At 41.0% G+C, this 25,224-nt stretch overlaps 3 protein-coding genes across 6 annotated transcripts; 2 read left to right on the top strand and 1 right to left on the bottom strand.

The window, feature by feature from the left end:
• Window positions 1-538: 538 nt before the first annotated feature.
• On the top strand, window positions 539-9,301 carry LOC122620237 (CD109 antigen). The gene is made up of 7 exons (XM_043797612.1): window positions 539-683; window positions 2,814-3,666; window positions 3,772-7,519; window positions 7,606-7,799; window positions 7,859-8,033; window positions 8,102-8,207; window positions 8,283-9,301. Exons 2-7 carry the CDS (start codon window positions 2,816-2,818, stop codon window positions 8,492-8,494), a joined length of 5,286 nt encoding a protein of 1,761 aa, XP_043653547.1. The 5' UTR covers window positions 539-683; window positions 2,814-2,815; the 3' UTR covers window positions 8,495-9,301.
• A 4,331-nt stretch (window positions 9,302-13,632) lies between these two features.
• On the top strand, window positions 13,633-18,212 carry LOC122611928 (igLON family member 5). Its single transcript, XM_043785347.1, has 5 exons — window positions 13,633-13,771; window positions 17,050-17,293; window positions 17,350-17,705; window positions 17,759-18,040; window positions 18,103-18,212. The coding sequence occupies exons 1-5, from the start codon at window positions 13,687-13,689 to the stop codon at window positions 18,210-18,212; spliced, it is 1,077 nt and encodes a 358-aa protein (XP_043641282.1). The 5' UTR covers window positions 13,633-13,686.
• Window positions 18,213-18,339: 127 nt separating this feature from the next.
• Window positions 18,340-24,372, bottom strand: LOC122612395. 4 transcript variants are annotated; one of them, XM_043785986.1, is made up of 5 exons: window positions 24,139-24,372; window positions 22,734-22,900; window positions 22,079-22,558; window positions 19,311-19,604; window positions 18,340-19,249 (listed from the first exon to the last, which is right to left on the bottom strand). In XM_043785986.1, exons 2-5 carry the CDS (start codon window positions 22,845-22,847, stop codon window positions 18,950-18,952), a joined length of 1,188 nt encoding a protein of 395 aa, XP_043641921.1. In that variant the 5' UTR covers window positions 22,848-22,900; window positions 24,139-24,372; the 3' UTR covers window positions 18,340-18,949. The 4 variants fall into 4 exon arrangements, with proteins under 4 accessions (XP_043641921.1, XP_043641912.1, XP_043641938.1 ...); XM_043785977.1 differs by having other exon boundaries at window positions 22,734-22,897; XM_043786003.1 differs by lacking the exon at window positions 24,139-24,372 and adding an exon at window positions 23,731-23,922.
• Window positions 24,373-25,224: the final 852 nt, after the last annotated feature.

Raw genomic sequence — 25,224 nt, 5'->3', positions numbered from 1 at the left:
AATACTGTGCGATATATACCAAATTGGCAGTAGAACGCCAATTTCCAACACTGGTGCTAAGCCTTTGAAGTATAGCCCTCTCTGTCCCACTCCCAGGATAAGAACTAAATTCCCATAATACAACAAATTATTTTTTCACAAAGTGCTATTCTTTTAAATGGGAGTTCCTACATTCCAAAAATTTTTTTTACATCTTGTACATCCGTTATATACCAAATAAAAATATTGGTTTATACTGATAAATATTTGAATAAAGTAAATCATACGTTAAATACATATATCAGCTGTTTGGCACATCTTTTTGAAAGTCTTCGAGTCTAAACAAAACAATTTGGAACATTAAATGCTTACAATTTTTGTCTTTCATTTGTTGTCTAAGATATTATTTAAGACACGAAAAACATAAAAACTTATACAATTTTTTCATCGTAGCAATTTCAATTCGCAGTGCGACCGTTAAATTCCGAGCGTCCTGGCCACACCTGGAATCCGGTATTGCGCCACTTTCTGCTGACGGTCACACTGCATCAGTCATCAAAGCGGGTGTGGATCGCTGTTGGTTTTGTGTTGTTTCATTTTTTCGAATATTTGAGTTTCCGAGTTAGTTTTATTTACCTTTCTGTTGATTAATAAAATGTGCGTGGCCTGCTGAGCAGCCAGATCAGATCGATTTCAGTACCGAGGTGAGTAGAAATGGGTTTTCGTAGCTCTTCCACTTTGGCGACCCGCCCAAATCGTGTGTTTGGCCGTCTACAAAATGCCTAAGCCAGTGTTATTGTGTTGTTGTTGGCACATGGGCGTTGACCGAAAACCGAAGATATGTCTCAAATATTGGTTACAACTTTTCACGTTGTGCTCTTTTATTGCTTAAATGGAATTAGTAATTGTAAATGGAGTTCCTCGTAAGGAGCTCTTTGCCACTCAAAGGAAATGTGAAGCTGGCGTTTTAGCCACCTGCTGACCAATTGGATTGCGGCGTCTTTTTTATTTTTTTTTAGTTTGTCTGCCTTCAAGCTCTCGAATTTCGCCAACAGTTGCTTCTTTGGCCGCCAAAAAGTCCTGCCTGCTGTTTCAATTGCACTTTTGCCCTCTCAACTCATTTTGAATGGGTCTTCTCGGCTAATTAATGCCCACTTAGTTGGTGTGTTACGCTTGTGGTGGTGCGCCCTCTTGCACTGAAAAAAAGGAATTGAAAAGGTATAATAGAAATGTTATACTAAAATCCCATGTTAAAACAAAAGTAAACTCATTTAAAAAAATATTTCTTAATTTTTAATGAATATAATATAATATTCACTACAAACAAATTAAATTAAAATACATATTAATTAATTACAATATATATGTACATATTTAAATTTAAAATTAAAAATCACATTTAAAGGTGTTGCTTATTTTAAATATTTAATGTTACACTGTAAACTGTTTTTTCTCTGTGTAGCTGTGCGCAAAGGGTGGATTACAAGTCGCGTTGTTGAAATTATTACGAGTTCGGTATTTGTTTTCACCGCCGAGTGTAGAGACCCCTATAGGCCAGTAACTTCTGCTGCTTCAGTGCACAGAGTATCTCGCCCAGGCCCATATAGACACCTATGTATATCTATGGTCAGGTAGCCGGCCGTTTCATTTGCGTGTTTCGCTTGGTTCCAGTGTGCTTGCTACCTTTACCACTGGCTTGCCAGTGGATGCATTTCAAATGCAGACACACACACTCCCTCCATCCTTCAGTTTCATTTCACCTCACTTGTCTAGAAGTCGGTGCCTCATTGTTCTCCTGGCGTGGACCCTTTTTGTATGGTTGCCATCAAGCGTTGACTTTTTACCTAGCAAAATGAGTTAATACCTGAGTAGGGAGGATTTCGAGGTCCTTGCTCAAATAATATATTCCTTGTGTGCCGGCTGATTGTGTGCTGATAAGCCGGACTATTCGAATATGCGCATTTTTTAATGTTGCACACATTCCACCACCGGCAATTTGCTAAAAACATAGAAAGGAATAATATTTTAGAAGGAAAACAGCTTTACTTAATACAACATTTCCGTATTGTAAGTAGAGCCAATCATTAAAAGTTTGCTGTTCTACAGTTAAGTAATAGTAAAAATATTGTTGTGCTCAAAGTGGTTTGTGAATCTCTGATTTCGTAATCTAAATTCAACCATAAATAACGAAGGCATTAAAAACGCATTCGGCAGAAGATTGGAATGCCCCAAATCCCTGCGCGGCATTCATCTCCGCCGTCTAATTGCGCGCCCACTTGAATGACATTTTACTCAATGTTTGACATAGTTTCCATACTGCCGCTTGCCCCTTAAAAAGATCTCCCTGAAGATACGTTCATTGCTCCTGCCAGATCGCGTCTATAGTCTATAAATACCGATGTCGGCGCCCTCATTAACGACTTGTTCGCAGCACGCGGAAATCAACCAACCGACCACAATCCTCGAACATGAGATGCGGTCCATGACTTAGGGATTAGGGTGTTCTAAGAATATATTTATGCCAAAATTTTTAAAAACCTACATGCTAAGTTTAAAGAAGAATGTTGGAAGGAGGTTCTTCACAAATTTTTAAAGCGCATCTTATTTTAGGAATTTTAAAAATTATTTTGAATTAATCCCATGTCAGATGGATATACAAAGATCTCTGTTTTGGTCGAGAACTCGAATTTTTGTTTTGGAAAGCATTGATACACCCTGTTCGCCGGGCATTAAAGAACCGGCCGATCACCCAAATCAAAGCCCTCTATTTATAGTATTCGGGAGATGCAGTTTACTCAGCGATTCTAATTCATTCACTTCTGACTGCTCCTCAGCAATGATGTGGCACTTGCTGCGCGCCCTGCTCGTGGTAGCCGCCGTCTTGGATGCACTGCAACCGGCGGTTGGACAAAGTGACACCTACTACAACCCCAACCAGAACCAGCAGAATCCCCAGCAGCCGCTACTGCCCAACCAGCAGTGGGGAAACAACCCACAGACGACGAATCAATATAGCAACAACAACCCAAACATTGGCCTAACGAATCCCAACGATCGCCCGCCGTACAGGACAGATTCGGGAATCTACAACGATCTTGCTGGGCAAGATGACTATAATAAACGACTGGGAGGAGGCTATCAGGACAACGAAGAGCCGAGTCTGACTCGGGGAAAGTCGTCCTATAACATCAAGGCCACCTTCCTGGAATCGCTGCATTCAAGGGAGCCCACATACTTCATTGTTGCCTCTCGAATGGTCAGACCAGGTCTAATCTATCAGGTATCGGTGTCCATTCTCCAAGCTCAGTACCCGATAACCGTTCATGCTAGCATCGCCTGCGATGGTGTCCAAATTAGCGGAGACTCTAAGGATGTTAAGGAGGGCATACCGGAGACGCTGCTCATGAGGATCCCACCAACCAGTGTGACTGGAAGCTATAAGCTTCGAGTGGAAGGTTTCTACCAGAATGTTTTTGGTGGTCTCGCCTTCCTGAACGAAACAAGACTAGACTTCTCCCAGCGTTCCATGACGATATTTGTGCAGACCGATAAACCCCTTTATATGCAAGGGGAAACTGTGCGATTCAGGACCATTCCGATCACCACCGAACTCAAGGGATTTGACAATCCGGTGGATGTGTACATGCTGGATCCAAACAGGCATATTCTTAAACGTTGGTTGTCGCGGTAAGTGAAAGTTGTATATTACAACAGTCTAAATATACAATTATAACATCAAGTCTTTTAAAAATGTAATTGCAAATGAACTAACTATTCCTGTTTTACTTTCAGTCAATCAAACTTGGGTTCCGTCTCATTGGAGTACAAACTGTCGGATCAGCCCACTTTTGGTGAATGGACCATCCGTGTTATTGCTCAGGGACAGCAAGAGGAGAGCCACTTCACCGTGGAGGAATACTATCAGACCCGCTTCGAAGTGAATGTTACCATGCCTGCCTACTTCTTCACCACGGATCCGTTTATCCACGGAAGAGTGATGGCTAACTTTACCAGTGGCCTACCAGTAAGAGGAAATCTCACAATCAAGGCTACAATCCGGCCAATTGGATACTTCAGTAACCAAGTCCTCAATGAGAAGTATCGTCTGGGTCGGTCACCTTTGGAGCAAACTAACCGATACAATGAACGATGGCGCTACAATAATCCCAACCAGAATCCGCAAGTGCAGTATAATGTGCCTGGACAACTGCCCCAGGACGGAACAGATCTTTCACAGGATATTCTGTACAGGAATCAATATGTTGTAGAGCGGCACTATCAGTTCGACGAGGAGTGGCCATTCTGGGTTAGAAAACCCGAGTATCAGGACAGCAGCTACGAGGCGTGGAGTGGAACTTATCGAAAAACCCTGCCCTACCTGCGCTATTTCAATGGAACCTTTGACTTTAAGTGGCCATTAAGAGAGCTAGAGCTACTGGTGCCCAATCTAGCCAACTCGGAAGTGTTGATCACGGCCACTGTTGGTGAGAAGTTCTACGATGAGATCATCAGTGGGTACTCCGTGGCCAGGGTATACAATTCCAGTCTGAGGGTGGTATTCCTTGGCGAGTCTCCGCAGGTCTTTAAGCCCGCCATGCCATTTACCACATATCTAGCTGTTGAGTACCATGATGGCTCACCCATTAATCCAAACCTATTACGCCAGGGCTTAATGGAAGTCTCTGGTTTCGTGGAGAGCCGCAGTGGCGGCAGGAGGGACTGGCCTGCCCAGCGATTGTCCATGTCGCAGCAGAGTGATGGCATTTGGGAGGTGAAGATAGACATCAGGAATGATTTGAACTTGGACGACCGCCCACAAGCAAGAGATTTTTTGAACGGTATACAAAACATGCGCTTGCAGGCGAACTTTGTGGATCCGCGTGGTGAACGCATTCAAACGGAGCTTCTTTTAGTGTCTCACTATTCTCCTAGAAATCAGCACATCAAGGTCACCACCAGCACAGAGAAACCAGTGGTTGGGGAGTATATAATCTTCCACATCCGTACGAACTTCTACCTCGAAGAGTTCAACTATCTCATTATGTCAAAGGGTGTTATCTTGGTGAATGACCGAGAAACCATCGCAGAGGGTATCAAAACCATTGCTGTGGTTCTGAGTTCCGAAATGGCACCTGTGGCTACTATTGTAGTGTGGAAAATCAACCAACAGGGACAGGTTGTGGCCGATTCTCTCACATTCCCGGTAAATGGCATCTCCCGGAATAACTTCACTGTATACATTAACAATCGCAAAGCGAGAACCGGAGAAAAAGTGGAGGTGGCCATCTTTGGAGAGCCTGGTTCGTATGTGGGTCTTTCAGGCATCGACAGCGCCTTCTACACAATGCAGGCCGGCAACGAGCTTACGTACGCCAAGATCATCACTAAGATGTCCAACTTCGACGAGCAGACCAACGGAACTTATAAGCATATTTGGTACTCTCACGAGGGCAATCCCGATGAGTTGGTGTACTTCCCCGCATCGTCCTTTGGTGTCGATGCAAATCGCACATTTGAGTACAGTGGCTTGATCGTATTTACGGATGGCTATGTTCCCAGAAGACAGGATACCTGCAATCGTACATTGGGTTTCGGAGAGTGCTTGAGTGGACGTTGCTATCGCCTCGAGAAGCAGTGCGATGGTTTGTTTGATTGTGATGATGGAACGGACGAGATCAATTGCCATGTGAGAAATGACACAGAGTTGTTGAACTACAGAAAGTACCGATTTAATCGCGTGCTCCGGCATTACGAGAATGTGTGGCTTTGGAAGGATGTGAACATTGGACCGCATGGTCGGTACATCTTTAATGTGGAAGTTCCTGATCGTCCCGCCTACTGGATGGTGAGTGCGTTCAGTGTGAGTCCATCCAAAGGCTTTGGTATGATGAACAAGGCCCTGGAGTACGTTGGAGTCCAACCTTTCTTCATAAATGTGGAAATGCCAGAGGCTTGCAGGCAAGGCGAGCAGGTGGGCATCCGTGTCACCGTATTCAATTATATGATAACTCCGATCGAGGCCGTTGTCGTGCTGCACGGCAGTCCGGACTACAAGTTTGTGCACGTGGAGGAGGATGGCATCGTAAGATCGTATAACCCCAGAACCAGCTTTGGTGAACACCAATTCTTCATCTATTTGGAGGCCCAAGGCACCACGGTGGTATACGTGCCCGTGGTGCCTCAGCGCCTGGGCAATGTGGAGGTTACCCTACACGTAGCTACTTTGCTTGGAACTGATACCATAAAACGAACACTGCATGTAGAGTCGGATGGTCTGCCACAGTATCGCCATCAGTCCGTGCTTCTGGATCTCTCGAACCGCGCCTACGTCCTGGAATACATGCATGTTAATGTAACCCAAACGCCAATAATTCCATACCAGGTGGATCGTTACTTTGTGTACGGCTCAAACAAGGCTAGAATATCCGTAGTCGGTGATGTGGTGGGCCCCATTTTCCCCACCATGCCCGTCAATGCCAGCTCCCTGCTTTACCTGCCCATGGAGTCGGGCGAGCAGAATGCTTTTAGTTTTGCCGCCAATCTCTACACGATTATGTACATGCGATTAATTAATCAGCGCAACAAAACGCTGGAGAAGAATGCCTTTTACCACATGAACATTGGCTATCAGCGGCAGTTGAGCTTTATGCGGCCCGACGGCAGCTTCTCGCTGTTCCGTTCCGATTGGAACAACTCAGATTCGTCCGTATGGTTGACCAGCTACTGTCTAAGGGTGTTCCAAGAGGCCAGCTTCTACGAATGGGAGAACTTCATCTGGATCGATGCCACCATTATTGAAAAGAACATGCGATGGCTACTGCAACACCAGACGCCACAGGGATCCTTCTACGAGGTCACGTGGCTACCGGATAGGAAGATGAATCGCACCAACTTTGACAAGAACATTACGCTAACGTCCCACGTACTCATAACTTTGGCCACCGTAAAGGATATCTCTGGCACTCTGGGCTCTCGAGTTGCTTTAGCAACCCAGCGAGCCTTAGCGTATATAGAACGAAATATGGACTTCCTGAGACACCAAGCGCAACCTTTTGATGTGGCCATTACAGCCTACGCCCTTCAGCTTTGTAACTCCCCAATTGCCGAAGAAGTATTTGCCATTCTGCGACGTAACGCCAGGACTATAGGCGATTTTATGTACTGGGGTAACCAGGAAATACCGCAACCTCCGCGCAAGTTGGAGAATCAAAAGTGGTTCTCGCTGCCCCGCCTGCCGTACGAATATGATTCGCTAAATATAGAGACAACCGCCTACGCGTTATTGGTATATGTGGCACGCCGTGAGTTCTTGGTAGATCCCATTGTGCGGTGGCTAAACTCGCAGCGCTTAAACGACGGCGGATGGGCCTCCACGCAGGATACCAGTGCAGCACTCAAGGCTCTTGTGGAGTACACAGTGCGGTCTAGGCTGCGAGAGGTTTCCTCGTTGACCGTGGAGATCGAGGCCTCTTCGCAGGGCGGCAAAACACAAACTCTTTACATTGATGACACGAATCTAGCCAAATTGCAGAGTATCGAGGTAAGAGGATTGTCAATTAGATGTAGGATTTAGGATTAGATTTAGATTTTACCATTATATTTAATAATATATATTATCATTCTCAGATTCCAGACGCATGGGGCACCATCAAGGTTCAGGCCAAGGGTGCTGGATATGCCATCCTCCAAATGCACGTGCAGTACAATGTGGACATTGAGAAGTTCCAGACCAAGCCACCAGTGCCAGCCTTTGGACTACACACCAAGGCAGTCTTCCACGGCAGGAATCAGTCGCACATATCCTATGTGGCTTGTCAAAAGTGAGTTACCATTGGAACTAAATGTGTTAGACCATTGTATTAAATTTGTAAATTTTTAGTTGGATTAACCAAAACGAGTCGGAGCGGTCAGGCATGGCGGTTTTGGATGTGGCCATTCCGACTGGCTATTGGATACAGCAGCAAAAACTCGACACTTATGTGCTAAGTAATCGGGTCAGGAATTTGAGAAGGGCTCGATATCTAGAACGCAAGATTGTCTTTTACTTCGATTATGTAAGATACAAGTGGATTTTTATTGTTATTCATTAATATTAATGTTAAATCTCGTCGATTCTGAACAGCTTGACCATGAGGATATTTGTGTGAACTTCACCATTGAGCGTTGGTATCCAGTAGCCAATATGTCTCGCTATCTGCCAGTGCGGATTTACGACTACTATGCACCGGGTAAGTAAAATCTATATAGAATCGTAGTTTATTTGTCAGCAAGTAGTTAACTCTTATTTTCCTTTATGTTTTCAGAACGGTTCAACGAATCAATATTTGATGCCCTGCCCACATATCTGCTGAACATTTGCGAGGTATGCGGCAGCTCTCAGTGTCCGTACTGCTCCATCTACAACATGGGCTGGCGCGCCTCCATGTCCATGTCTCTGCTCTTCTTCAGCGTATTCATATACCTACTGCGGAGTCGCACGCACCTGGTCCTAAACATGATGCAACTGCTCACATAGAACGAAATGAATGCTATTCACAAAGTCACCCTTAAAACACCTTGCTAAGATTTGTAGTGTTTTTGTTCATTTATTGAGTGTTTACTTTTTAGTTTTTTGTTTTGAGTTGTAGGTTTTTGTTTGCCAACGAAATTGCATTCCGTCCAAAAATGCTGGTCTACTTTTTGGTTTTATTTTTAGTTCTTTTCAGTTGTACTCCACTGACCCGCTGTAGAATCAAATGTACAAAACAGCAGTTAAACGTATATTAATTTATGTTTTTATTGCTGAACAAAGAAAATCTGCCACTCGTAGCAGACCACATATAGCCACCTAATGTATCTTGTAAGTCGTAACGAACCGTACTATGCCTTATCATAGAGCGGGCTCCAAGTACGAAATGAAAAATCAATCAATGTGTCTTTCACAAAATGCCTTTAATAGATTTTAGAAATCATTAGCAAATGTATCTTGACAAATGTTTGCATGCATATCGAATGAAAATTTATCTTATTTGTATTAACTAACTCTAACTCTTGAATATTTTTAATCGAAATGAAGAGAAAAGCGTTGAGAAAACCGTCCAATTAATTTATGCAAATAAAGAATCTGCATAGTTTGTAAGTTTTATACGTATATACCCTCCATATAAACCACAATTAGTTTTTAAATTCCCCACACAAAAATCTCACATAGCCATGTACATGAAGCTAACTAAGTGAGCAACAAGGAAATGATTGTACACAACTTAAGAATGTCGCTCCTTCCCGAACTATAAGAATCGAATCTCTATGAAGTGTCTTGTGTTTTCTTTTGTAATAAACGAAACCTGAAAATAAATTAAAATAATTTCTATCGAATTGTGTTTTTTTTTCTTGGAAGGTTGGAAAAATTAATAATTAGTGGATGAATGATTTATTTTTTATGATTAGATTCAGTCTGATTGCAATCGCAAAAAAACAGAAAAACGATTTTCTGCAATAATTAAAAAATCATAAATTATTGCACAAAATTTGAAAAAAAAAAGAATTTTCTTTTTTGAAAACAGTTTGATTGAAAATTGGTCCATATTTGGACCAATATTTCGACTATTCTGATCACAATACTATTAAATATAATCGCACAAAAACAATTTTCGGAAGTAAATTTCAAAATCATCAAAAAAGTCAAATATTTCGAATGTTCTGATCAAAATACTGCTATTTGCTATCGGAAAACAACAGAAAATCAATTTTCGGCCAAAATCCAAAATTCATCAACAAAAAAAAATTTTTTTTTGGTAAACGCATTTTGATTTGAAATTTAATTACCAATTTAACGAGCTATGACAATTCCATAATTGAAATCATATTTCGAATGTTCTGATCAAAATACTGCTATTTAAATCGCAAAAAAACAGAAAATCAATTTTCGGACAAAATCCAATTTCATCACCTAAAATTGGAAAAAATGAAAAAAAAAAATTAATTTTTTTGGTAAACGCAGTTTGATTGGAAATTGAATTACAAATTCAACGAGATATGACAATCCATAATTGGACCAATATTTCGAATGTTCTGATCAAAATACTGCTATTTGCTATCGGAAAACAACATAAAATCAATTTTCTGCCGAAATCCAAAATTCATCATTAAAAATTGAAAAAAAATTTAAAAGAAATCTTTTTTTTTTGGTGAACACAGTTTGATTGGAAATTGAATTACAAATTCAACGAGATATGACAATCCATAATTGGACCAATATTTCGAATGTTCTGATCAAAATACTGCTATTTAAATCGCAAAAAAACAGAAAATCAATTTTCGGCCAAAATCCAAGAATCATCACCAAAAATTGGAAAAAATTAAAAAAAAAAAAAATTATTTTGGTAAACGCATTTCGATTGGAAATTTAATTACCAATCTAACGAGCTATGACATTCCATAATTGAAACCATATTTCGAATGTTCTGATCAAAATACTGCTATTTAAATCGCAAAAAAAACAGAAAATCAATTTTCGGACAAAATCCAATTTCATCACCCAAAATTGGAAAAAATGAAAAAAAAAAAATTAATTTTTTTGGTAAACGCAGTTTGATTGTAAATTTAATTACAAATTCAACGAGATATGACATTCCATATTTCGACCAATATTTCGAATGTTCTGATCAAAATACTGCTATTTGCTATCGGAAAACAACATAAAATCAATTTTCTGCCGAAATCCAAAATTCATCATTAAAAATTGAAAAAAAACTTAATTTGGTGAACACAGTTTGATTGGAAATTGAATTACAAATTCAACGAGATATGACAATCCATAATTGGACCAATATTTCGAATGTTCTGATCAAAATACTGCTATTTAAATCGCAAAACAACAGAAAATCAATTTTCGGCCAAAATCCAAGAATCATCATTAAAAAATAAATAAATTTTTTTGGTAAACGCATTTCGATTGGAAATTTAATTACTAACGAGCTATGACATTCCATAATTGAAACCATATTCGAATGTTCTGATCAAAATACTGCTATTTAAATCGCAAAAAAAACAGAAAATCAATTTTCGGACAAAATCCAATTTCATCACCTAAAATTGGAAAAAATGAAAAAAAAAAATTAATTTTTTTGGTAAACGCAGTTTGATTGAAAATTTAATTACAAATTCAACGAGATATGAAATTCCATAATTCGACCAATATTTCGAATGTTCTGATCAAAATACTGCTATTTGCTATCGGAAAACAACATAAAATCAATTTTCTGCCGAAATCCCAAATTCATCATTACAAATTGAAAAAAAATTTAAAAAAAATCTTTTTTTTTTGGTGAACACAGTTTGATTGGAAATTGAATTACAAATTCAACGAGATATGACAATCCATAATTGGACCAATATTTCGAATGTTCTGATCAAAATACTGCTATTTAAATCGCAAAAAAAACAGAAAATCAATTTTCGGACAAAATCCAATTTCATCACCCAAAATTGGAAAAAATGAAAAAAAAAAATTAATTTTTTTGGTAAACGCAGTTTGATTGAAAATTTAATTACAAATTCAACGAGATATGAAATTCCATAATTCGACCAATATTTCGAATGTTCTGATCAAAATACTGCTATTTGCTATCGGAAAACAACATAAAATCAATTTTCTGCCGAAATCCAAAATTCATCATTACAAATTGAAACAAAATTTTAAAAAAATCTTTTTTTTTTGGTGAACACAGTTTGATTGGAAATTGAATTACAAATTCAACGAGATATGACAATCCATAATTGGACCAATATTTCGAATGTTCTGATCAAAATACTGCTATTTAAATCGCAAAAAAACAGAAAATCAATTTTCGGCCAAAATCCAAGAATCATCATCAAAAATTGAAAAAAAAATTAAAAAAAATTTTTTTTGTTTGGTAAACGCATTTCGATTGGAAATTTAATTACCAATCTAACGAGCTATGACATTCCATAATTGAAACCATATTTCGAATGTTCTGATCAAAATACTGCTATTTAAATCGCAAAAAAACAGAAAATCAATTTTCGGACAAAATCCAATTTCATCACCAAAAATTGGAAAAAAATAAAAAAAAAAAAAAATTTTTTTGGTAAACGCAGTTTGATTGTAAATTTAATTACAAATTCAACGAGATATGACATTCCATATTTGGACCAATATTTCGAATGTTCTGATCAAAATACTGCTATTTGCTATCGGAAAACAACAGAAAATCAATTTTCTGCCGAAATCCAAAATTCATCATTAAAAATTGAAAAAAAATTTTAAAAAAATAATTTTTTTTTGGTGAACACAGTTTGATTGGAAATTGAATTACAAATTCAACGAGATATGACATTCCATAATTGGACCAAGTTGTAGTGGAGTGTTACACCGCCATAATGTTATGGTTATGTGACATCGGAGTTGCAAACCATTTTTGTCTGCTCCTTACAAAATTTGAATCCCAGTTTCTACGCGATTAGCCAAAACATGTACTTTTTCAGGGCCCTTGTAAATATTTGTGTAAGTAAAAGTAGAGCAATGTTTTTATATCAGGCAGTAATATTATAAAGTTTTAATGACATTATGAAACAGTAAATAATTTTATTATTGTGATTGATTGAGATCCAACTTAGATTTTTCGATTTCCTGATTTCGCAACATTTTTAAATATTCTAATATGATGCAGCTAATGCTAACGAACACCTGACATTAAGCATCCATTTCAGCTAGTCTAAAACCCGTTGCAACAGTTTGTTGATTATGAAAAAGTAGGATTCATCGGTCACATTGCATCAAAGTATACGCTTATAAAAGCTAAATAATATTTAATTAAGACAGAGGCTCTGACACAGAGGTGAGAATGTGAAAAGGATTTTATAAGACGAGAGAAACTTGCATGTGCCAGCAAAAGATGTACCCCCAGAGGAAACAACAATCAAGCAAATTCCACGTGCTTATTATCATTATTGTTATCGCTATTGAAAAGCGCTAATTGTGCGCAAATAGCGGTGCGAACTTATTGCCAACTTACGAAGAAGCTCACACATGCAAACCAAGCCAAGTTGGAAATGCAAGCACCGCAAAAAAGCGGTGGAGCAGCCGGTGGATGTGGATGTGGATTCGGGTGAAAGTTGGGCAGAAGATGCGCGGCATTTCGGGGTTAATTAGAATGGTGTTGGGCGCGTTTGGCAATTGGAGTTTCCTTTCATACCCAACCACCTCAAATACCAATAATGTGTCACTTTCCCCCGGCAACATGGCGTATACATCATATCGTCACGTGCATATGAAAATGTTACGTCGGGCGGTTTATGAATGAAACATTTACTATTGCATAGCACCGTCTTTTGGCTGCCGGGCACCTTGACTACTGGCCAACCAGACCAACCAGACCCACTAGACCCACCAGAACCACCCAACCACCCACTCGCCGCGCAAGGCCGCAGGACACATGCGCAACGCCAGTGCCGCATTTGAATTTTGAATATGAGTTTTGACACTTGATTATCAGTTGGCGACCAGTTGTACGAGTGTGCGGACGTTTGGCCACGGCAATCGGCGGAAAACTTCATCTGCAGAGCCGGAAAAAATACATTTGCGCTGGTGCGGCGGAAGTTGAACTTCGTCCATTTGGGCAGTGAAAGTGGCGAAGTAGCAAATTGAAGTGGGAAAACAGCAAATATTAAAAAGTTTCGCACCTTGGTCGCGGTTCAGTTCCGGCGATGAGAAGCCGATTCCCCAGTTTTTGGCTGCTGTTCATGCAGAGCTTGTGTTTGAGCCACGCCAGCTTTTCGGAGCTAAACAATTGTAAGTCCATCGGAGATGTGGTTAACTGAACTGGTTAACTAAAACTGATTGGTGATAATGGTATTGCAAATCATAAAAATCAGTCAGAAATTGTAGAATAAAATTGGTTAGCTATTAAATATTAAACTTAAGAGGTAAACTGGTACAAATATTTACACTTCTCATTACCAAAAACGTAATGCCTTTTTTTTTAACATTTCTAAACTTATTGAATGTGCAGCTCATTTAATTTTTTCTCCAACTTTACATACAAGCCATGAACATATTTTTCCAAGGCTAATTAATAATGAAATATCGCAAAGTATTTATTTATTTAAATTTTGCAAAGAATACTCACGCGATTGACGTATTGTGATATTTTGGAATATTATTGAACAGTTGTACAATTAAAATGTAACCTGTCCGCAAGCTGAACTTTTGTTACCAGCCAACTCGAAATTATGGACCCAAAAGTGTACTGCTAATTGACTGCAAACTATCTAAAAACGAAAAGCGCTGCAGATACCAGCGGCAGCGGATAAAATGGAAGGCAGCTGGTAATCGGAAGTCCAACGAGTCCATAAGTGAATAAACTGTGGCCAACATGTTCCCCAGACAGGGGAGACAGGATAGATGGGGCAGAGGGTAGAGGGTTTCCGGTGGAGAGCTGCGAAAGAGTAACGAGGGGCAACTTCCGCTGGGGAAAATGTGCGCCAAAAAAACAAAAACAAATGTTCCTTGACTTTGGCGAGCCAAGTGCGATAAATATATCAAAATCGACAAAATTCGACAAAATTCGCATTTAAATCAATGTGCCAGATGCAAAGTAAACATAAATATTGGCAGGCTAGCCGCAGCGTGCGATAAGAAAGTGAGAAGTGGCTCAAAGGAGTGATGCACCGCACGATGTTCCGCCCCAACCACCCAACCCAACACCTCCCACCACTACCCACCACCCCCCGCACAGCGGGCAGGCAGACAGACAGTCGCGGAAAGGCGACGTTTTCCCACTTCCTATTGCACTCTGCGATATTTTCATTTTTCATGCCGGGCCGGCGGTTTCTGCCGCTGAAGTGCCGCGTTTTTCGGGGCGGCAATGTGGGAGTTGCACTGCAGTGGGTTATTTCGCAGTTTTTACTTCTCTGCTTTTTGGCAGACATTGCGTGCTGATTGTGATTGTGATTCTTTGCGCCAGCAGACAGCTGGAGTGTCTAACAGGAGACAGGACATTCACTTTCCGTTTCAAGTTCAAGTGGCGTGGGGAAAGGACTCGGCCGGATTTGCAGGGACTTCGTGGGGAAATTGCGGCTTAAGTCCTCGTCCAGCGATGCAAGTCGTGCTGGAAAATGGGAATATATGGTTAACAACTCATAGTCAATTTCCCCTATAAAATGTGCCAACAACAAAGGCGTGTGGCGGCGAAAACGTTAAATGCTAAATTACTTTACCTTGCAGACATAACTAAAAGGAGCAAAATTTAACTAAAACAGCCATATGTATGTACATGTGTAAATACACTCAAAAGAATTCTGCTGCAGATCATCATAAAACACTTTGTAGTTTTAACCTGCAGATAATCGTTTTAGCGTTTAATATTCATTGTTATTTTTATGTTTTCCTAATTTATTTCAATGTTCATTTAGCACTTTGCCTTTGTTATAAAAGATGTGCAATCCTTTAACTGAAACTTTTGTCTTATTTTAAGTTTAGTTCATTCAATTGTTAGCCCTAGCTTTTTCCGCTCCTGATGATAACGTATGCTACCCTTTCTCGCAGTGTAAAGCACGATGTGTTTTATGGCTTAAAAAGTCTCACTCGTCCTTTTTCTTCGGAATGTTTCAATATGCAAACATGCAATAGCCAAATTGCAATAGCAACAAAAACAGAAACCATATCAACTGAAGGCAGTCAAACAACAATGGCGTCTCGTTCCTCACATTTGGAGGAACCGAAGGCGGAGCCCACCGACTCGGACTCCAAGAGCGCCCAACTTGGGCCAGACCCAAACATAATCGCAAATTATAGGCTGTATGGCATGGCATCGTAGGCTCCCCAATTTGATGCTAGTTTGGTGGAAACCCACCGCACCCGCAACGCAATCAATTCGTGGGGCACGGGGGAAAATGTAAAGGTGTAGCACAGCTTTTTACAATTTTCCAGGTACCAGCACCTGCCCCCCCTCCGCTCCCCACACACCGCGCTCTATTAGATTTTTGCATTTTTTCGGGTTATTATTTGGTCATAATTGTAATTTAGGCGTTTGTCGGCGGTGGAGTGAGGAACTGGAGCTGGACTCCTCGCCTCCTGGCCACAGAGTCGTGCTACTTGTTAGGCATGTGATGTGATTTCTTCCATTACTCCTGACTCCTGCCTCCTGCCCATTGTTGTGTTTGCAATGGTGTGGGTGGTGTGTGTCGGTTTGCGGTCGGAACTCTGGTGGTTGGATTGGCTGACGCGAACTGTCGAAGTCTTGCGGTCGGTGGGGCAGTTTCACTCAAAATTATTGCGATGGGAGTCGGAGTTGGCCAAATCAACAACATACCGGAACGGAGTAGTTTGAGTCCATAGTGTGTGAGTTGTTTGTGACGTGTTTATTCCATTATTCACGATTGAATCAAAGTCTAACCATTACGTTGTTCAATAGCATATACATGGAGTACCATGAATGGGTCCCTTTTTGAAATGATGTAAATTTGCACACAGAAAAGAAACAAATCAAAAAAGTATTACTATCTTTCTAAATATATTAAGCATATTTTTCTCTTGCCTCCAAAAATATTTACTTTAATTCAATAGCTTAGATATGCTTTTCATTTTGAAGCTAATCCACTTTGCCTAAAAGTAGCTGCCATCTCTAGGACACCTAATTTACCTAATTGTTGGATTATTTGCCGCTGTCTCGGCCTAATGTTAACCTCAACAAATTTATGGCCGTTAAACAATTTTAAATATCGTTGACCGTTTCGGTGGGCCATCTGGCAAATTTTGCCTGGGCTGTTGACATTCTGCAGAGACACGCAAAAATGTGCGAGGAAAAGAAATGAAATAATTATCGGGATAATTGTGGATTAGAAAAGCTACACATAAAAATAAGGTTATTTTTTAATTGAATTAAATGTTTGCGCCCGAGCTCCATGAAATGGAAATACAGCAAATGCCAGTGTCTAACATTTGCAAGCCCCATAAACCACCCCAAAAAGCCACCCAGCACTTGTACATCGTCGCCCCATTTAGCGCCCTAATGATGAAAGCCATAAATGCCAAACAATTGGGCTTGGTGCCATCTTCTTCCTTTCCAGCGGACCCCAAGTTCAGCGGTCCCATCAACAACTCAACAGTTCCCGTGGGACGGGATGGCCTGCTCACGTGCGTTGTCCACGACCTGGTTAGCTTCAAGGTGGCCTGGCTGCGAGTGGACACGCAGACGATACTGAGCATCCAGAACCATGTCATCACCAAGAACCATCGCATCTCCATCTCCCACACGGAGCATCGCATCTGGCAGCTCAAAATACGCGATGTTCACGAGTCGGATCGCGGATGGTGAGTGAAGGTGATTCCATTATTGATACCCCTTTCGCTACACATTTACCCCGTAGGTACATGTGCCAAATAAACACGGATCCCATGAAGAGCCAAATGGGCTACCTGGACGTCGTGGTGCCGCCAGACATTGTTGACTATCAAACCAGTCAGGATGTGGTTCGTTCCTCGGGCGAGAACGTCACACTCACTTGCAGTGCGACCGGACTGCCCATGCCCACCATCACCTGGCGTCGCGAGGAGTCGACTCCGATCCTCCTTTCAGACGACGACGATCGGGAAGTGTTCAGCGTGGAGGGCCAGAATCTCACCCTGTGGCAGGTGCAGCGCTCCCACATGGGCGCCTACCTCTGCATCGCCTCCAACGGAGTGCCGCCCACAGTGAGCAAGCGCGTCATGCTGGTGGTGAACTGTAAGTGAGAACAAGAGCGCGTATTCAATTCCTAATACTGTGATATATGCCAGTTGCGCCAACGATCTGGACACGCTACGATACCATCTACGTGGGCCTGGGCCAAAAGCTGACGCTGGAGTGCATCACAGAATCGCAGCCGGCATCGGTGAACTTCTGGCTGAGGGACTCGCAACTGCTGCAAGGAGGTTCCTATGAGTCGGTCTCAGTGGACCACGTCTTTCGGATCGTGATGCGGCTCACTCTGCGTCCGATAACGAAAAGAGATTTTGGAGAGTACATATGCAGGGCAAAGAATGCGATGGGTCAGACAGATCGGATTATAACAGTGCATCGTAAGTCGGATTATATTTCGGTTACTTAATCCCATAGACGTAACAATCTTTGACCACCACAGATAAGGCCAAGAAGCATGGACAGCACTCGCACCAAACGTCCTCCCGCGAAAGTCAGTTCATTGTCATCGAAGGTTTGTTTGTCCCAAACAGAATCGGTAAAGATAACTAGCTAATTACTATTTCAGAATACATAGCGAATGTGTCTGATAAGAGCTGCAGTTTCCCACCCCTGTGGATAATGTTTCTATGTTTCGTCAATAAAGTGTCACTTTTGTGAGCAATCAAACAATGGGTGCTTTGTCTTTTGGCCACGTCTAATGAGTGACTGCATCTTTATATTGCCTAATTCACAATGTTATATTAATAATAATTTTGGTGACAATTGTTCGATTCAAGGGTAAAAGTAACGCACGTGTGAACAAACTATTAAAAAAATCAATTTACTTGATTTTGATTCTGATCTTTCATTTTGATTTTTACGTTCGGTTACGGTTGGCTGAATAAAATTGCTTTAGGACAACATTTACAATAATAATGGTCAATATACTTTTCAAATAGACTACAATTCGTTTAAGTTATTTACAATTGTGTTCCTAAGTCAGATCAATTGAATGTATTGATAAAACTCGATCCGCAACTTTACGCTTAACTTAGAGGAAATCGAACTAAGGAGACGTGTTCAACAGGTGTGTTTGTCCACAATAATATTTAGCTACTTCCCATCGGTTGCATCTTTTCCGTTTCTTTCGCAATAAATTAGTGAGTTAAGAATTAGATCTAGCTATGAGCGTGTCGAGGTAGGCTTAACAGTTTGTTAGTTGGATTGGCTTACAAATTAAGAGCGTGGTGGTTTGTATGTGAGGATGTGTTCATGTGCTAGCCTAAGACGGGTTCCTAGAATAACGCTCAACTCGAGCCGTCATGCCCGTTAACAAGTTTCGAGGATCTCTCCATGCTAGGCACCTCAATGGCCGGCGGCGGTGTGGCTCCCTTTTCCTTGGCCAGGACATCCCTCTGCTCGTAGATCTCGTTAACCAGCTTCTTAACGAACGGATGGTTAAACTTGCCCTCCGTTGAGTCGAAGAATTCCTGGTGTTTCAGAAGGCAATTGTCCCGCTTCTCGTATTCGAACGCCTGCATGACCATATCAAGGCGATCCAAATCCTTGACGAACTTGCTCTCTGCAGTCTGCCCATGCTCGTATTCCTGCAAATTGAATTACATAAATACGCTTTCCACATCGAGTAAACTTCGCTAAGTAACGCACCTCAAACAGTTCCATAATGCGTTTTCCGCGGGGCTCGATCAGCTTGCAGATATCTTCCATCGCCTTGAACTCCATGGCTCGCTTATCGTCTTTGGAAATCCCGCAGAACGGCGTTATGTCACCCACCAAACTCTCAGCCAAATCGTGTACCAGTGCCAGTTCCATGCAGCGAATCTGGTTGAGTCCCTCACTGCCATCCAGCAGGAAGGTTAGCATGCTCATCCTGTACATGTGACCCGAAATCGATTCGCAGTCGTTGACATCACGCAGCACCCATCCGGTGCGTTTTGTGTGCTATAAGAAAAGAAGAAAAACCAGCCGGTTAGTGAATTTATAATATAAACTGACTATTCTAAGGCAACACAACATACGTTCTAAAAAAATGCATTGCTTTCAGGTAAAATTTAATAAGAAACTAATTTCTTTATTATTTAAGATATTGTTTTCATTTCACGGTTCTAAGATTGCTTGTTGCTGTGCACAGTCGCACATAATATCCCTCCTGCCACTTTGACTAATTAAAAACACGACGCGAATTCGGTGACATCGTTGCCGGCTGGGCTCGTTGCACACATCAAGGTTGTGGCCCCATGCCCCCGACCTTCAACCCAAGCCTGTCGGCGAGGGTGGTTTGAGACTGTTGCTATTTGATCAATAAAAGTTGTATTTATAGACACCGGTGGTTGGGAGAACAAGGTCCAAAAGACATTGCAGGCCCATTGCCATTGACGTTCGTTCATTTTTGTAGTTGCCGATGGTAAAATGTTTCCTTACTTCTTAGATTTTTGTGTCATAAAACTGCAAGAAGCCACAATTCAGCTGCAACCACATACGGTCGTGACTTATCGGGCTGATTGATTAGCTGGCTCGATCATTTTGTAGGCACGTAATTAATGGAGGATCTTATCTGATTGATATGCTTTTTTTATGAGGTCACACTGCAGTTATTATTATGAGTATATATAAAGTTATATTAACTTTGTTTGTAATGAAGATATATAGGGCTAGTGAATTATAGTCATACGATGGTTAATTTGTTGCACGTTGATGTAAGATAGGTACATTATAGGTATAAATTAATAAACAAAACTTAAAAGCGAAATAAAATATAATCAAACTCATATTCATTTTAACAGTTTGTCTAAAATCGTCAAATCCTCGTAAAGTGCTTCGTGTAAACTAATAACAATGCGCCTGTTTTTGAATAGAAACAAAACAGTACGTATTATATATACAATTTTATCGCATCACTTCGCTCAGTTTGGAAAACATATAGAATATATTATTGGCCCACCTAACCCCCAACAGCCCTTGTGGCGCTCCGTCAGCTCTAGAAGATAGCGTCTATAATTTGAAGGCCAAGATCAAAGTCACGGGTGCCTTGGTTTTCGCTGCTTTTGCACGCTCTATATGCAATCGGATATATGTATAGTAGAAGATTTAGGAACCTGCCGTTGCAAAAAAAATATTCGTTGTGGCTTTTTCAAGTCCGTTGCTCGCCTTACGTCAATGCTGACGATACAGTATTGTTCATGGGCTGGAACTGAAAGTTCTAGGGGAATCCAAAACATTTAGGAAAGAAAGCCAAGCAACAAATGCCTGGTCACGTGAACAATTTGAAAATTAGCTCGAGTGCTTGTATAGCTATTGCAATTTTGTGGCGAGATTAGACGACTCACACAATCAGCCCACTTAAGTGACATTTTCACCGATGGACGACGGGGCAGCTGCTCGAATTACAAAACGATTCACTTTCTGCAGCTTGTCGATAGGAAATCAAGCCCCGTGCTGGGGGATTTTCGTCATTTTGTGGATGGGTTGAACTATTCCGATTAGATAAAAGCTGAGCTAATGGTTCCAGAACGTGCGAAGCTCTGGACTTTTGCGCTGTTTGTTTTGCTCATTTTAGTTTATTTGACTGACTTACACACAACTATAAAGATACCTTCCTATATGGCTGGACTTTGCAATTTGACAGAGCTTCTGTCGCAGATATTAGATACGTTATACAATTGAGAGAAAGTTGCAAAAAAAAATGAATTTCAATTCAAAATGAATTTCAATTCAAAATGAATTTCAATTTAAAATGAATTGAAGCAGAACATATTTGACTGCATATATACAAACGCGCCTATATATTAGATATATCTTTTTGGCAACCGACTATACAAATCCGTTCAAGGGGGACAAGAGCGAGGTTGTCGCTGGCATTATACAATACTTTCGCAGATATACTAAGCAAAATAAAAAACAGAAAAACGAAAGAGTGCAGGCGAAAAAGAATTGATTATACAAAACGTAAATAAATACATCTTCGCGTTCTATTTGCGTTGGATTTCGTACTTTTGTTTATTTTTTGTTTGCTATCTATCTGGCTTTACTTGAGATCGCGGTTTTGTTGGAATATTTTGATATGCCATTTGTTTATTATAGATACGACTTGTACTAGCAGAGGTTTGTAATACAATTGGCAAGTGGATACGATATAAAACTCTTTGAAGGAAAGCAAATAGAAAATTGCAGACATATGAATAAACAACAGACTACTATTTGAATACACTTTTATAAATGTTTCTGTTCTCTAAAATGTTAAAATCCAGTCTAATATTATTATCAAGACTTCAAAACACTTTGTAATGTTATGCAGCAACCAGTTGGTGGCAAAATCAAAACACATAGAACTTCGGGAAAAATCGATGCGAGCATATGACGCGCAAGTGGAGCGGGGGAAATCGCAGGCAAGGCGCTGAGTAACCAGTTTCACATACCTTCAGGTTGCCAATGAGCTCCATGAACTGGAGTATCTCGCCGAGGCCGGAGCTGAAGCAGGGCTTCTTGCCGGCACTGGCCGATGCGGAGGCCACCTCGTGGCAGGATGCGCCTAGTCCGGGTGCCTCCACATCGCCGCCCGTGCTGGCCGTGATTTCATCTGGTTTCTGCGACTGCAGGGGCTCGGCTGCTAGCGATGACATGGCGAACTTGGTGGCGGTCTGCTGCTGTTGCTGCGACGACTTGGCTCTGGTCTGTCCTTTGGTTGACTGCGTGTGGATGTAGCGCTGGATGTCCTGGCTGCGCTGCTGAAGTATCCGTCGAGCGAAATGGTGTGCTGTGAAATTCGGGCCGTGCGCCGACTCCAAATCCGACTCTGATTCACCGTGACTGCGACCGTCCGTGTGCGAGGGCGAACCGTGACTGCTGTTGTCGCCGAACTTCGCCTGACTAGAGTGTTTTGTGGCTGGCGTTGTGCACTGAAAACATTATTTTGTTTGTTAATCCAGCATTGTATCAGAAACAGAATGAATTTAACTTAGAAATGTTTATTAATATGAAAGCAATACAAATGCTAACGGTACATTTACTTTAAGCACATAGCATGCATGAACATTTGTGAGTATAATTGCACTATTAAACAACTATTTTTACCTGTGTCGTTGTAGTTCCTGACGTCACGCCGCCCATGTGGCGCAGCAGCCGGCTGAGATCGTTGCCGCCATTCGAAGTCGCTGTCGCTCTGAGCAACTGCTGTAGTGAGAACATCGCGACCACAAATTTAAGCTACAAATTTGTAGCCAGAGAGCGGATGATATCTTCTTAAAAAGAGAACAAAAATTTCAAATCAAAAGAGAGAAAATGGATTTGGGTACATTTTTATCGCATGCGATTAATTTGACTGAAAAAATGAGAAATCGAATATCATGGGAGATTTTGTTATTTACGTTTATGAAGATTTTTGGAAGAATTCTTAATTTTCAGCTTAAAATCGAAATAGGGCACGTGATCTGCAGTTTTACAATCCTATTCACTGCGATTCACTGCCGTAAGCAAGCAACCATATGTAAAATAACTAATGTATTATTTCAAATTAACACCTCGGAGTTATTTCCTCTCAAATAAGCTGATGCAATGTATACTATACACAGAACCAGACACTTTTTGCAAAAACGAAATACGAACTGAGGCAATTAAAAATTAATTATTTATTGCAAAACACAATGTCGAAAATAATATTGCTTTTTAAATTTTATGGATCGTCCAAAGTGCAATCGATGAGCAAGAACAATTAGGTCGTTCTTATCAGCTGTCGGCACTTTTCTTCCCAGACTCTCATATAAACATAAACATTAATATGTACGTACGTATGTATGTATGTAGGTACAGTTCGGTTCAAAACAATAACACTAAAATAGCAGGAAGGCTGTACCATGAATTCCAAGCAAACGGAAACAGGAATTTAAAAATTACTCTCACAAGAACCACAATGCAATAATGTTTAAATAAATGTAAAGTTTGGTAGCACTAATAATGCAGTAGAAGTAGCTGCAAACACTCGATTTTAAAGGCTGTGCACTATTGTTTCCGCCGCAGCTGTTTGCCAGCTTGTGTGTGTGCGCACGTGTGTGAGTGTGTGTGGTTCGGCTACCTTGACACCGCAAGAAGTTCCGTTAGAACGGGGGCAGCGAATAAATAGGAAGCGATGCCGTGAATTGACAGGCAGCTCAAGGTGATGCCGATTCCGGGGAGGGGAAGGCGGTACGTGGTGTGCGTCGTGTGGCACGTAAGCAGCGTAAGCACCGTTAGTTCGTTGCAATGTTGACGACTATGAGCTGCGCCCGCCGATGACAAACTGAAGTGCTTTCTTTTAATTCGATGCGACCACCGCAGGCACAGGCACAACGTTTGTAATTAGGAATATAAATATATCGCTAAGCTAATATAGACACCATGGCACACAGACACACACACACTCACACTCACACACACTGCACACGCGCACAACTACAACAATAAAACGAAATATAGGACGGTAGAAATAGTTAGAATTACTAACGGAATTTATGCAACAGCCAAACAATCTGCATTCTGTATCACCAAGCGATGTTGTGCATCCTGATGCGATGAGTATTTCTTTTTTATTTAATGCACAAATCCACGCGCTCTCTCGCCCGCCAACGGGCAACAAACCAACAATGTTGCGCGCTCTATTGTTCAATTGTGTTTCGCTATCGCAGCAATTGCACAATTGTCTTTTTTCGTTTACACTTTTCGCTTTTCTGCCCGCGAGCAGCTGTTGCCGTCGGTGTGACCGCGTCTCGGCAAAATGCCACAAAGTAGGGGCGGTCAGCTGGTGAGTTGAGTCATCAGGGCTGGGGAAACGAAATGCATGGTTGCGAGCTATACTATACTGGTGGAGAACTTGGATAAATAAATTTTGCAGGTCTGGCAACTCCCACCCTTTTACACTGTTGCAAAAAGGTAGGTAAAGTAAGTAAAATTAAAAACAGTGCATAAAGGGAAAAAATAGATTATGGTTTGTATTACGAACAGGCATCACCAAGTACCTTTTTAGTATATAGGTTTACAAGTATAATATTAGTTCCGCTATTGTATTCTTCTAATTTTAATTTTAATTGCATCTGGCAGAAACATATATTTATTTAGAAATTGGGAATAGTCTATCATGTAACCGAGATACTTGACTAAAGAATTTCCGACTTTTTATCTATTTTAATCAATTAATATGTGGTGATTTAAGCTCCGCATTAAACCCTGTTTCTGCTGTCACAATTATTTCCCTGATTATATTGAAATCGCGTTGTGACAGCAATGGGTCGATAAATAAGTCGCTAAATAAGTCGCCTCAAAGGCAGTTAAGCGCGGAATCAGTTAGAATAAAACTGTCAAAACGTCAACCACTAAGCTCGAAACGGATTCACTCTGGACGGCAGTCCGACCGACCACAAGCCAATTTAATTGATTCTTTTGGGACTGGAAGAGCATTTGGCAGCTTCCGGTTGGGCGGTGCAGATTATGAATGAATTTAAATCGACGGTTACAACTTATGCATATTTTAGGCAACATTACCGCACATAAATCCGCGGCATCCATTATGCAACAGGGCTTTGCTGTTTGCGGA

Source organism: Drosophila teissieri, chromosome 2L (genome assembly GCF_016746235.2).
Source record: "Drosophila teissieri strain GT53w chromosome 2L, Prin_Dtei_1.1, whole genome shotgun sequence".
NCBI lineage: Eukaryota > Metazoa > Arthropoda > Insecta > Diptera > Drosophilidae > Drosophila > Drosophila teissieri.
Note: the sequence above shows the minus strand (reverse complement) of the source record. Positions and strands in the feature narration are given on the sequence as shown.